This window comes from Trachurus japonicus, chromosome 17 (genome assembly GCF_045865225.1).
Source record: "Trachurus japonicus isolate A0001 chromosome 17, Traja_1.0".
NCBI classification, from domain to species: domain Eukaryota; kingdom Metazoa; phylum Chordata; class Actinopteri; order Carangiformes; family Carangidae; genus Trachurus; species Trachurus japonicus.
Window position 1 is genome coordinate 11,447,245 of NC_140923.1, and position 13,342 is coordinate 11,460,586.

Below are 13,342 nucleotides of genomic sequence, written 5' to 3' on the forward strand. Positions count from 1 at the left end.
TTCACATGAAGACAGAGGTCCTAACCTGAGTTGTGTTTTCATGTGTTAAATTCAAGGTTAAAAACATTAAGATCTTCAAACTTCATCTATTTTCTTTTATTTTACTTTTTATTCTTTTTTGCTCCTGCTTTTAACTCTGTTTTTTTTTTTTGTTTTTTTTCATGCTGTCATTGCTGTTTTGTCATTGAGTTGCCTTGGTATGAAATGCGCTATATAAATAAAGATGCCTCATGTGTTGCGCTGCTACTGCTGTGAATCTTTAGCCACAAACTACATCACTGGGACTGATGAAGATCAATAGCCTATACAGAACTGAAAGAGGAAGTTTGCATAGAGGAGTTTACTTTAGCGTGGGAATGTGTGGTTTTTGACAACACTTTAGGGGGCTACAAGATTCTCACATTGTTTCTTTAAAAGATAAATTGATTATACATCAATTAAACCCAATTATCAATTTTCTCACTCTGTAAATACAATAACTGAAATACATTCCTCAGATAAAAATATTTGTGGAGGCTGTTTTCTTGGCAAAAAAAACGTAAAATAGCTTCAATTAAAGCAGAAGTAAGCGATCCGGTCGTTTTGGCTAATGCTGCGTTCCAGGCAGGCTTTTGAAACCGTAAATTACAGCTTCAAGTCAGGACTTACGACTTTGTAGCGTTCCAGGCAACCCACTCGTGTTTTTCCTTCCTGTTTTCCCTGTGAAAGTCACTATAACGGCCACTCGTAACTTCTGACCCGTGAAGTCGTACCAGATCTAACTGGTACGACTTCACAGGTCGGAAAAACACGAGTTACGGGTTGCCTTGAACGCACCATAACAGTCCTCGTCCCTACGTCACCACATTCATGGCGTCCCTTGGCTGCACACACAGCCCTTCATGCTGTTCTCTCTCCTCATTGGATAAAACTTGAAGGATACAAGAAAAGTTTTCTCCTGGGCTCAGAGCAGAGCAGAGTGACTGACAGACCCGTGTTTCGGTCCAAACACTCTATGTAAGTGATTGCTGTCGGAAGATATAACTATTTAAGACTTATATTAACACAAAAATATCGCTTACTTCTGCTTTAACACAAAAATATCGCTTACCTCTGCTTTAATACATTGAAATGTACAAATTCAATCACTTGTTTGTTTGTTTAAAGTTAGTTTTAATATTTGGATAATCAAGCAAACATTAAAGCTATAACCCACTCTGACATACTGGACCTGAGGAACATATATCACAAATTTTGAGTATAATGGAACATTATTATATGCAGCAACAACTGATACAACACATGCACAACAAAATATGACACAGAAACACAAAACTGATCAAATAAGCTATGAGATTCTAAATATATGGTACCAGACATATATTTAATCCATTTCAAGTATAAGTTTACTGCTAATATTTTATTAAACAACAACATTTAAATATATCTTATACAATATCTTACAATATATAATATCTTATGAATGACTAAAATGTTTTTCTATGTGTGTTCATTTCTCATTGCACAAAAAAGTTAAAGTCTTTAAAGAAACAAGTTAAACAAGTTAAAGTCTTTAGAAACAAGAAAAGCATAAAGCTCTGTGTCTCTTAACAGAAAATCAAGTACTTTTGAACACACACTAATCGGATTACAATAATAGATACAGAAAAAAAAATAGATATAAATGACACATAAGAGCTATTGCAGAATGCAAATAAATAAATAAAAAGATCCAGATGTGTTAACTATGACACATGTTTCACAGCTGCTGCTCTCTACACCTTCATCATGACAAAAAGCATCAGTTATCAACATTTTCAGATTTTCTTTCAGACTTTTTAAGGTTTATCAACTGAGACTTCCCTCTGGTTGATGAAGTGGGTGAACGTCATTTGGCTCAAAATGTTTGGTTCTGATATGTTCATGTTATGACGACAGAAAATAATGTCTTTATACATCAATTTTGTGATTTAAAAACAACAACCACATGTAAGTTCAAGTAACAAATCTCTTCCATCCACTTTGCGCAAAACTGCTTCTTCCTCTTGATTTATTCTCAAATAATTTAATCTTTCAAACTCTCTTGTTTGTGTCAATTGGTTCACCAGAGTTGATGAGAGAGTGATTGTGTTTTTTGATTCTGTTATATTGCTCTTAGGAGAGTCGTACACATGTTGGTCTCTCATTTCTGCACATTTTACGTCCAGTAGCATGTCCATGTTTTTCTCTAATGGCTTAAATGGTCGTGTATCTGTATTGATGCAAAATTTATACAGTGCAGTAAGTGTGGTACACTTCCTGGTTAATGAACCTCAGCATATAGGCTTTCTAGTGGATAGTTTCCTCTGGTCTCAGTGGATCTTGTGGGTCCAGCGTGAGGTCCTACCACAGCATAGGTGGTTGAAAGACCTGAAGCATCATTGGTTTGACTCTGATTCACTGGTCGGACTGTTCCAGTCTGGAAGATAAATCACGGAGAGTCTTTTAAAGGTGCCATTATGATACACATTAAGTAATTTCATTATCAGAAACTCACATGGAGAACATGGTTTATAAAAACATTCACACAGCCGTGATCACACAGTTGTTGCAAAGTGCCAACGTTTCTGAGAACACTACATCTGTTGGAAGAAGGATTTTTGTGTTGCCAACAAAGCAAGCAGCAGAAACCTACTGCAGTCACTGTTCATGTTGAAACACATCAGGCTGATCTGATGCAGAGCGTTTAGTTTGAACACAAACAAGCAGTGAGACCAGTGATGTGATGTAACATGTGGCAGATAGGAGCAGGAAGCAGAACCAGGAACAGCTGATGGAGCAGGGAAAATGTTTTGATTTTAAAAACATTTCGTTACTTCTTTTTTTGTTGTTAAATTTCTCAAAATTCTTTGTCTGACTGAACTCTAGGAGACAGATAACAGAGAAAAACTTACCTCGGCATGAGTTGTATTTTCGATGCTCACTTTGTTACCTGCAAGTTAGTTATAAAGAATATTTTAAAATTGTTTTTACCTTTAGATTTCTAGTGTGATCTGCATTAATATTTACATTATTCAAACTTGAAACCTCTATTTCTAGGATTTTATACTTTGCAATGCAGCCTGGAGATGAAGAATGAATGGACATAAAGACGGCACCAACTCTGACCTTGACTTCTTTTGCTACAGTTCAGTTAACAGAGCAATTTAAATGATACAAATAGTCAATAATATACAGTAAAACCCACATATACTAACATAGGTGCTTTAAGTTAAACAGATGTTTGTCACAACACTGAACGATTAACTGTCCTATTGATCCTATAACTATACGAAGGGTCTGAGAAATTGTTAATAGTGTAATTATTGTTTTGTACTGTACAACTAAATGTATAAGTATAGAAAATGACACACATACTGTGAAGACGCTGAATTCTCATGGACATTATGATGATTTGGAGATTTAACTATGTATTCTGTTACAAAACACACTCTGACTTACCTCTTTGTTTTATTAGATGACCCCTAACCCACACAACTGCTGCAATAACTAATGCAATAACAACAACAATAAGAATAGTAGAGTAGAGAGAGTATTGGCCATGAAGTGGTTCAGGATCTGTAATAAAAGATAAAAAAAATGATTAGAAATTTGTATTTGTTCTTAAATTGTCCACAAGTTCACCACATCTTGTGCTGATTACACACATTTCACGGTGTACAATCTAAATAATAATAAAAATAGACTAATATGTTGCAAAATTAGAAGCTATGCCAACCTGACAGTCAAAATATTAAAGCCAAATGGAAAACTTCTAATAAAACAAAAAACAAAACCCTTAAACACAATCATTTTATTAAAAACAACTATTTATTTCTTTATGTTTTTTAACTGGCTTAAATCCAGGCTAAACATTGTTTTGTTCTTCTGATGAACATGTCAGTGATAAACATTTATTTTGTGTATTTAAGTTAAATTACATGCATAGCTTTGACTTCCACAGATTGTCCACATTGAACTGAAACAGTACGATAACAGTTTTCTTTAGATCTGTTCAATTCAATTCAATTCAATTCAATTCATTTATTAAGGACTGCACAACAAGTCGGCAGAATTTGCTTTCGGCACAGCATAGTGCCAGCACATAGTACTGTGTGGCAACAGACATCAGTTATACATTTAACATACATGAGCAGACACATCAACATTAGACCAGACATTTACATACAGACTATACATTTAACACAGATGGAGTTTGGAGATGAGTGGAGTTCAGTAGCCTGATGGCAGTGGGAAAAAAGCTGTTGTTTATTTAAAGCAGAAGTAAGTGGTCCGGTCGTTTTGGCTAATGCTGCGTTCCAGGCAGGCTTTTGAAATCGTAAATTACAGCTTCAAGTCACAACTTACGACTTTGTAGCGTTCCAGGCAACCCACTCCTGTTTTTCCGACCTGTTTTACCGGTGAAAGTCACTATAACGGCCACTCGTAACTTCTGACCGGTGAACTCGTACCAGATCGAACTGGTACCACTTCACGGTCGGAAAAATACGAGTTTCCTTGAACGCACCATAACAGTCCTCGTCCCTACGTCGCCACATTCACGGCGTTCCTTGGCTGCACACACAGCCCTGCATGCCGTTCTCTCTCCTCATTGGATAAAACTTGTAGGATACAAGAAAAGTTTTCTCCTGGGCTCAGAGCAGAGCAGAGTGACTGACAGACCCGTGTTTCAGTCCAAACACTCTATGTAAGTGATTGCTGTCGGAAGATAGAACTATTTAAGACTTATATTAACACAAATATATCACTTACTTCTGCTTTAACCCAAATAGTCCAAGTTTAAAGACCAAGATGTGAACTCAGTGATGACAACAGCAACAGGAAACACAACCAGGTTATGATATTAAAGGTACAGTATGTAAGAAATCTAAAGCAACTGGCTGTAAAATCCTCCTAATATGTCACAGAGACTCAGGAATAATGTTCATATAACATGATGAACTCACCAACAACAATAGTACAGCCAGAGTATTCGCATTAAAAATCATTTTTTGCAGACTGCAAATCATGTTTATGTTTTGAATTTACGTGTTTACATGTTGCACCACCTAGCCCTCTCTCCCAGTCACGGCGGCGTCAGTGGCATTTCAGCCTCCGGTCTGGTCCACTGAGCTGCCGCTACGACTGGGAGAAAAAATGAGATCGCTGTGTTTTGATTTTGACTGCAGTAACCGTTTTTGGCCACATTCTTACATACTGTACCTTTAACTAATTTATTCACTATTATAATTTAAAGTAGCAAAAGTAGCAAATTCCAATACTTGGTTCGGCCGCTAGATGGAGCCAGTGGTGCAGCATCAGATATAAACATCCTCGTCTTCTTTAGCGTGCTGTTCAGGAGGTGGCGCTAAGCAGCTTGTCTCATGACAAATAAAAAATAAAAAAGGAATTCTGCATTTGCTCCACAGACACAACACCGTTGGCTATATTTTGTGTACAGATACTTATGGCTCCCCTGGACCTATTTATTGCATATTTCATTTTTTTTTTATTGCTATTACTGCTGTATTTGCGATAGTGCTACTTTAATGTACCTTTCTCCCTGACATGATGATGAACTATATTTTTTATTTGTTCTAAATGTAACTGTGTAATATTATCAACAGGATGTTTTCTCTGTCAGACTTACCAGTGTGTCGTGGACAAAAGTGATCAATCATGATACTGCCATTGGTCCTGCTGACCTGGTTGCTAATGTTACAGATGATCATGTCATTCAGCAGGTAAACATGGAGAGTAGCTCCAGAGGTTGTGACCTCTGACCTCTCTCCTCCCTCCTGACTGCAGGTGGTGGTGTTACAGGTAACAGTGGTGCTGATGCTGATCTGATGTGAGTCCAGTGATCTGCAGGTCACAGTGAGGTCACAGGAGTCTGAGCTGTTTGTCACAGAGTCGACTGTCAGCTTCACTGGAGACACTGGATCTGAGGGGAGAGTTTACAGGAAGAGTTTTAGAAACAGCAGCAGATTCTCTCTGGCAGCGTCTGAAGAGTTAACAAACCCACCTACAACTGTGACGACGTATCTAGATAGTTGATCAATTTTATCAATCGTTGTCACTTGTGCAGTATAAACTCCACTGTCTGACTTTTGTAGATTCTTCAGCTTCACAGAGAAATTTCCAATAGTGGCCTCAACCCTTCCAGTGTAAGTAGTAGAAACTCTTGGTCCTCTGCCAGCTGAAAATTTGACTAGAACAACAGTTTTATTGAGTAGCCAGGTGAGATCATCATAATCCTCAGGTACATCAGCCTCCTTGACCTCCAGATGTAAATCCTCTCCTGTCTTCACAAACACAGGAGTCTGAGCTCTGGACCCTGTGGAAACAAAACACACATAATAAAAATCACAGACAGTGGATTTTTAATAAATACTGAATTCTACTGTGTTTTTACTTGTCATTTCTGACACTTGGATCATTAGTTAAAAATTATGAAGCATCTGTGTTTCATCATGATTCACAGTAATAATAGTTGTGGGAACATATTTAACTGCACTGACTCAGTCTCTCAGCGCCGCCTGTTGGAGGACAGAGGAGTGGACCAGGTCAAACTGAACACGTCACTCAAGCTCTTTACTTTTCTTTTAACATCAAATCAAATCAAATCAAATTTGTATAACACTTTTCATTCATAAAAGCAACACAAAGTGCCTCACAGAGGCTGAAAGCAACAAAGAAGAAAACCCAGACCTGCCACCCCCAGACATACACACAGAGACATACAGACACACACAAACACACACAACCACACCACACGCACTCACACTCAAAAGTTTACACCCACACACACTTGCTGTCATTAGAGAGACTTTGCCAGGCACCAAGACCTGAGGCGAGACGAAAGCCTTAGGTTCCCGGCCCACGACTAAGGAGCACCGCCACAGAGACGACCCCGACCCGGGCAGACAGGAGGCCCCACACCGAGGTGCGCAGCCCTCCAGCCCCCCGGGCCTGAGCCATCCACAGAGCAACTCCCAGTGTGTCTAAAAACCAATGGACTAAAACTAGTATAAAAGCTAGAAGACTAAAACAGTAAGATAAGATAAAAGGTATAAAATATACAAAGTACAGACATAAAAACATAAATACCGTAAAACACCAAATAACCGCCCGGGCATTTATTTGCTTAAATCGCTTAAATCAACAGGCGTTTATTAGGGACCTGCGTTTATTTGGGACCTGCCTTTATTAATAGTGTGTCCATGGCAGCAGGCTGCGGTGGAACGATACGTGTTTCTCAAGACATTATACGGGCGGGGCAGACTAGTTCTCGGTCTCGCTGACCTCCGTGGTCCTGGCCCACACAGGTACCAGGAGACCGAGATCCCCGGTCAACCGCCACAAGCTGCAAGAGCCCCGCGGACGCCCAGTCTCTCCACTCCTCTCCCTCACTTCAGCACCTGTGTTGGCTCGCTCCTCCGTCCTTTTTTTTTTTTTTTTTTTGAGGGAATGAAGTATTGCTTATAATAATGCAACGTATAGCCTAAACACGCGTATGTACGGAGCCCTTGATATATCATGGAATAAAAAAAATATAATTTGTGGCCGCGAAATAGCAAGTCGTTCCCACGAAATAGTAATTCGTTCCCACGAAAAAGATATAACGTGCGCACGAAATACTAATCCTACTCCTGGACACATATGCGCCGATTCCGGCCACCCACTGACCAGGTTGAGCACACACTGAGGGGGCACGCCACCAGATGTGCATTTCTCCGTGCCCCTCGGCCCCTCAGCTGTGTGTCTGTGGGTAGCTCGTGTGTGCGTAGCCTGTGTCAATGTGTGTATTAACACTAGAACCGCCAACATTCTAATCCCCCTTAAAACGCCACAGCGGTCTCGTCATGTGTAATTACATTGTTTCCAGTCGCAAACAGTTCTGTAAGTGGAAAAAATAATATTTAATTTTTAGTAGTGTTAGTCCTTCTTCATATTATGTTGTGTTGGGGTCTTGATTGGATGTGGTTGGGGGGTTAGACTGAGTGATGTTACAGCACCGCTTGTTGCACCTGCAGCACACACTTCTGCCTACAGCTGAAAATGACGCATCTGGACACATGTGCTGCTCTCATGTCAAGAGTCGATGTCGCTGTTCACTGGATTTTTATTTTTTCTAGGTCAGTTTGTTATCAACTCCAGTGTTTTACAGTTGTTCTACCTGGATACTACGTAGTTTAGGCTCCACGCCCACAGAAACCTGTTATTACCGGACTGGACAGCAGCCGAGATAAGCTATTATTACGTTATAATTCAATAATCATTATGACCGAGAGTGAGTAGGCTATACATATGGCGCTTTATATCTAACACAGACTAATCATGATCTAGTCTGTCCTGAGCCCACAAAATAAAGTTTGTGAAGTGTCTGTGTAACGGAGCTCCGCCTCCGCGCACCTCCGTTACATCTGCACGGAGCACACGTCAGCTGACAGCTGACAGATGCGTATAGCCTATCTGACAGATGCAGTTTACAATGTCCTCATCACTACCTGAGCCACCAACCGATCCCCCCTCCCTCGCGTCCCGATGAGTCTCCTGGACATATCCTGTATCCTTTTTCTTTTCTAACCGCTGTTTCAGGTATTGCCCGTATACACTCTCTCTCTCTCTCTCTCTCTCGCTCTCTCTCTCTCTCTCTCGCTCTCTCCTCATATAAAAATAAATATAGCCACATAGGAACAGCCGGTGCGAGGTATAACTGCTCAGAAATCGAGTGTGTTTCATTTTAATAAGTTGTAAGCTTCAGAAACCATTAAACACACATATTTAGGAAAAGTCACGGACTGATAGACCTGTAGGTTTAATGTAAACAGAGTAATTTACATAAGAAAAACACAAACGGTCTGTGAGACCGTCTTGGCGGTTCTAGTGTTAATCCCTCTGTTCAGCATCTCTGTTAAGACGAATAGCTAAACACAAATCGCCGCAGAGCGCGAGCCTGGCACAGAGGTGCGCGCTCTGGCGCATCTGGCACAATCGGTTAACGGGACCGAAAGGAAACTGGCTCCGCTCCGCGGCTATTTCGCGTCCAACGTCTATGTTAAGCACATGTTGTTATTGATATTGTAGCGTCAGACCCGACGTAACTACAACAACATAACACAAACTTATCTGACAGCTCTCACTTCTTCCTCTGCTCCTCCTCACTCACCTACACACACACAGACACACACACAGACACACACAGACACACAGGACTCTGTTCCTCACAATCACCCCAGCCCCTCAGTTTCTCATCCAACCATACATTACTGCGGGGTCTTTACAATATTTTCAGAGCGAGGGGGAGGGTGGGGGGGGTGTCCTGTAGACTATAGACTATTGAGAGCCAGGTCGCTGCAATAAGGGGATCACCGTGGTCTGTAATGCGAAGGAAGCCTATTCTTGGTGGGCGGACCTAAGTTGCCCTTTGATCAAGTAGCCTATTGCCTATAGCGCACAACTTCTTTCAGCGGTGACTGTACATAAAATGACATATAGGCTATAGCCTAATATATAATAAGCTCCTGACGCTCAGCTCCACTGGACTTTCAAAGTAAAGGTGACGCAGCTGTAAATAGGTTAAAATAATGAAACAGCGGCACTTATATATATATTTTATGATTAAACTCTGAACATAACCTGGTCGGGACCAGGCGCATATGTGTCCAGGAGTACATTAGTATTTCGTGCTCACGTTATATCTTATTCGTTCCCACGAAATAGTAAGTCGTTCCCACAAAATATTTTGTGGCCACAAATTACTATTTCGTGGGAACGAATTACTATTTTGTGGGAACGACTTACTATTTCGTGGGAACGACTTGCTATTTCGTGGGAACGACTTACTATTTCGTGGGAACGACTTGCTATTTCGTGGCCACAAATTATATTTTTTTTATTCCATGATATATCACGGGCTCCGTACGTATGAGAACAGAACAGTGAATTGTCTACTTTTAAATGAAGTAATAAGTCATTTAAACGAGGAGTAGTGAGCCGAGCCGAGCCGAGCCAACACGGTGCAGCCCGGACAGGTGCAGAAGTGTGGATGAGAGGAGTGGACAGAGCGGGCAGGAGCAACCCAGAGGCGTCTCGTCGGTCCTCGGCCGTCTTTAATGTCTCGAGACACCCCTTTCAATTTGTTTAAGGTTATTTGTTTGTATTTAGGGAGGCTATATTTGCATAGAATATTTTTGGCAACCAGAAAAACAATGTTTGACCCGGCGTTTATTTGGGATGGGCGTTTAATACAAAAAATATTTTGCTACACCCGGCGATTAAAGCAGAACTATGCAGGATTTGGGCTGTAATTATTGTGGCTCAGAGTCACTGTGATGGTTGAGTGACCTGTTATGAAGTGAATGGGGTCTAGGCCAATGCGCTTACCCCCCCCACTGGCTGAAAACCGCACTTGCAAGATCAGTCGTCCGTCTCGGTGTTACAAATCTCGTCAATGGATAGAAGTATCGCGAGAAACTGCCTTACGGCAGTACGAGATAAGAACGCAGATGACGTCATGCATGTCACGAATCGTGATTGGTTTGAGTTCGGAAAGTCGGAGGAAACCATGGAAACATGAAATGTTTACTGATGAAGTTCAGCTTGTGGCTAACGGGGAGCTAATGCTAACACAGATATACACACCATGGGTCTTTTATAAGATAATGTAGGCCGGTGCATATTCTCATTTGCCCAGGTCATAGTATTTCAAAGGAGGTTAAATCGACCTCTGAGAAAGAGGTCCTAGCCAAAGGCTTGAATTTTGCCATGACACCGAAAGAGCTACCTATAGTGGATTTGATTACAGCTACAGAATCTGCTATAAGGAAAAACAACTTAACCGGAACTGAGGCAGATCAGCTAAGGTTAAAAGTGTCAGCGGCGGTGGCCGAGGCTAAGGTCCCCCCCTCTAACCTCACTTTTGAGGAGAGGAAAGCAGTGACGGCTCTGAGCAAAGACCAAAACATTACAATCCTCCCAGCAGACAAGGGTAGATGCACAGTTGTGCTCAATACAACTGACTACCAGGCTAAGATATCTACACTACTCAGCGACTCTAACACTTATGAAACTCTGAAACGAGACCCGACCAGTGGCTATAAAAAGAAGGTGATAGAATGTCTACAACAATTACAAAAAGAAGGGGTCATTGACAAAACACAATACTACAGGCTTTACCCCCAGGACTCAACCCCATGCCTATATGGACTCCCCAAAATCCATAAAGAAGGGTCCCCGCTCAGGCCCATTGTCAGCAGCATAAACTCGGTCACTTACAACATAGCCAAACACATTGCTAATATCTTGGCTCCTTTGGTGGGAAACACCCCACACCACATCCAAAACTCTATAGACTTTGTGGATAAAGTCCGGGACATAAAAATGGAACCAGATGACACTATGGTATCCTATGATGTGACTTCTCTTTTTACCTGTATCCCAACTATGGAGGCTTCGGCCACAGTAAGAGAACGACTCACACAAGACAACTCCCTGCAAAACCGAACAAAACTCAAACCTGAACATATTTGCCAGCTTCTGGATTTGTGCCTGAACACCACATACTTCCAGTTCAACGGCAAATTTTACAGGCAAAAACACGGCTGTGCCATGGGTTCACCAGTATCCCCTATTGTGGCAAACCTGTACATGGAGGAGGTAGAGAAAAAGGCTCTAAACTCCTTTGAAGGAACAACACCGAGCCACTGGTTCAGGTATGTGGACGACACATGGGTTAAAATCAAAACCAAAGAGGTGCAAGCTTTTACCGAACACATTAACTCGGTGGACAAAAACATCAAGTTCACCAGAGAGGATGTCAAGGACAATAGTCTGCCTTTCTTAGATTGTGACGTCCATATGAAAAAGGACAGGAGCCTCCACATTGGGGTATACAGAAAACCCACACATACAGACCAATATCTACTTTTCGACTCTCACCACCCTCTGGAACATAAGCTTGGGGTTATCAGAACTTTACAACACAGAGCTGATAACGTGCCCACCAGCTCACAGGCCCAAGGGGCAGAACACAAGCACCTGAGAGGCGCCCTCACAACTTGTGGTTACCCTAGCTGGACCTTTGTGAAAACTGCAGCTGCTTCCAGAAAGAAAACCAGCAAAGTGGTTGAGAAAGAAAGACAAAACAAGAGAAACAACATAGTCATTCCATATGTGTCTGGAGTATCAGAAAAACTCAGGAGGATCTTTAACAAACACCGTATCCCTGTGTATTTCAAACCCAGCAACACACTCAGACAGAGATTGGTACATCCCAAGGACAGAACACCACACACCCACAAAAGCAATCTGGTGTATGCAGTCCAATGCAACGAGGAATGCAAAGACCTCTACATTGGAGAAACAAAACAACCACTGCATAAACGCATGGCCCAACACAGGAGAGCAAACTCCTCAGGACTGGACTCTGCTGTCCATTTACATCTCAAGGAGAAAGCCCACTCCTTTGAGGACAGCAATGTCCAAATCCTAGACAGAGAGGACAGATGGTTTGAAAGAGGAGTCAAAGAAGCTATTTTTGTAAAAGTAGAGAAACCATCCCTCAACAGGGGAGGTGGCCTCAGACACCACCTATCTCCAATTTACAATGCTGCCCTTTCATCCCTTCCCAGGAGATTTCAACAATCTAGCCTCAAAGAACAACCACTGTTCACAAGTGGCAAGTGGCTCCAACGACTGTCGTTATAACACAATAGGGCACTAACGAAGTCGAAACCAACCTTCCATCAAAGGCAGTCATTTAAACGACTGTCGTTGGCACTTGGAGCACAAATGGGAACCAGTGACATCATCACCCTTGTGAACGCCCACACAAGAGGTTAAATAGTGAGTCTCCACACCAGATAGTTGGACCAGTCCCAGCCTGGTCAGATGCGTACATGAACTGATGAAGCCTCTTGGATGAGAGGTGAAACGTCTTCCTAGACAAATAACTAAGTCCAGTTGCTTTCGATTTAACCTCCTTTGAAATAAGATAATGTAATACATCATGACACACACACACACACCTTCGCGTTTTGGAACCTTATTCCTGTGTGTGTATGTCTGTCTTTGTGCCTGTGTGTGGCTGTATTAGCGTTAGCTCCGTGTTAGCATAGCGTTAGCTCGGTGTTAGCGTTAGCTCCGTGTTAGTATTAGCTCCGTGTTAGCAGGGCTTAGCAAACAGCAGTAAACACAAGCACGTGTAGGGGGGGTGGAGGAGGTGGCGGCAGCGAGTTTTTTTTTTTTTTTTACGACAGTGACATGTGCCTCCCAGAACTGTGGGGGAGCTCCGGAGAGGGAAAAAATGAGAAACCAACGAAGGAGCGAGCTATTTCCGGCC

The 13,342-nt window shown here is 41.7% G+C and overlaps 1 protein-coding gene across 1 annotated transcript; it reads right to left on the reverse strand.

The window, feature by feature from the left end:
• Positions 1 to 2,396: 2,396 nt before the first annotated feature.
• On the reverse strand, positions 2,397 to 6,978 carry LOC146970175 (uncharacterized). The gene is made up of 4 exons (XM_085804646.1): positions 6,882 to 6,978; positions 6,023 to 6,334; positions 5,648 to 5,941; positions 2,397 to 2,437 (listed from the first exon to the last, which is right to left on the reverse strand). Exons 1-4 carry the CDS (start codon positions 6,976 to 6,978, stop codon positions 2,397 to 2,399), a joined length of 744 nt encoding a protein of 247 aa, XP_085660772.1.
• Between the last annotated feature and the right edge of the window lie 6,364 nt (positions 6,979 to 13,342).

Excerpts from the sequence above, each read along its gene's own strand:
- LOC146970175 (XM_085804646.1), bottom strand. The coding sequence starts at position 6,978 with ATGGCTCAGGCCCGGGGGGCTGGAGGGCTGCGCACCTCGGTGTGGGGC. Across the intron at positions 6,335-6,881 it reads TGTGGCGGTGCTCCTTAGTC|GGTCCAGAGCTCAGACTCCT; the intron begins GTGGGCCGGGAA and ends TTGTTTCCACAG. Across the intron at positions 2,438-5,647 it reads CTTTTGTCCACGACACACTG|ACTGGAACAGTCCGACCAGT; the intron begins GTAAGTCTGACA and ends TTTATCTTCCAG.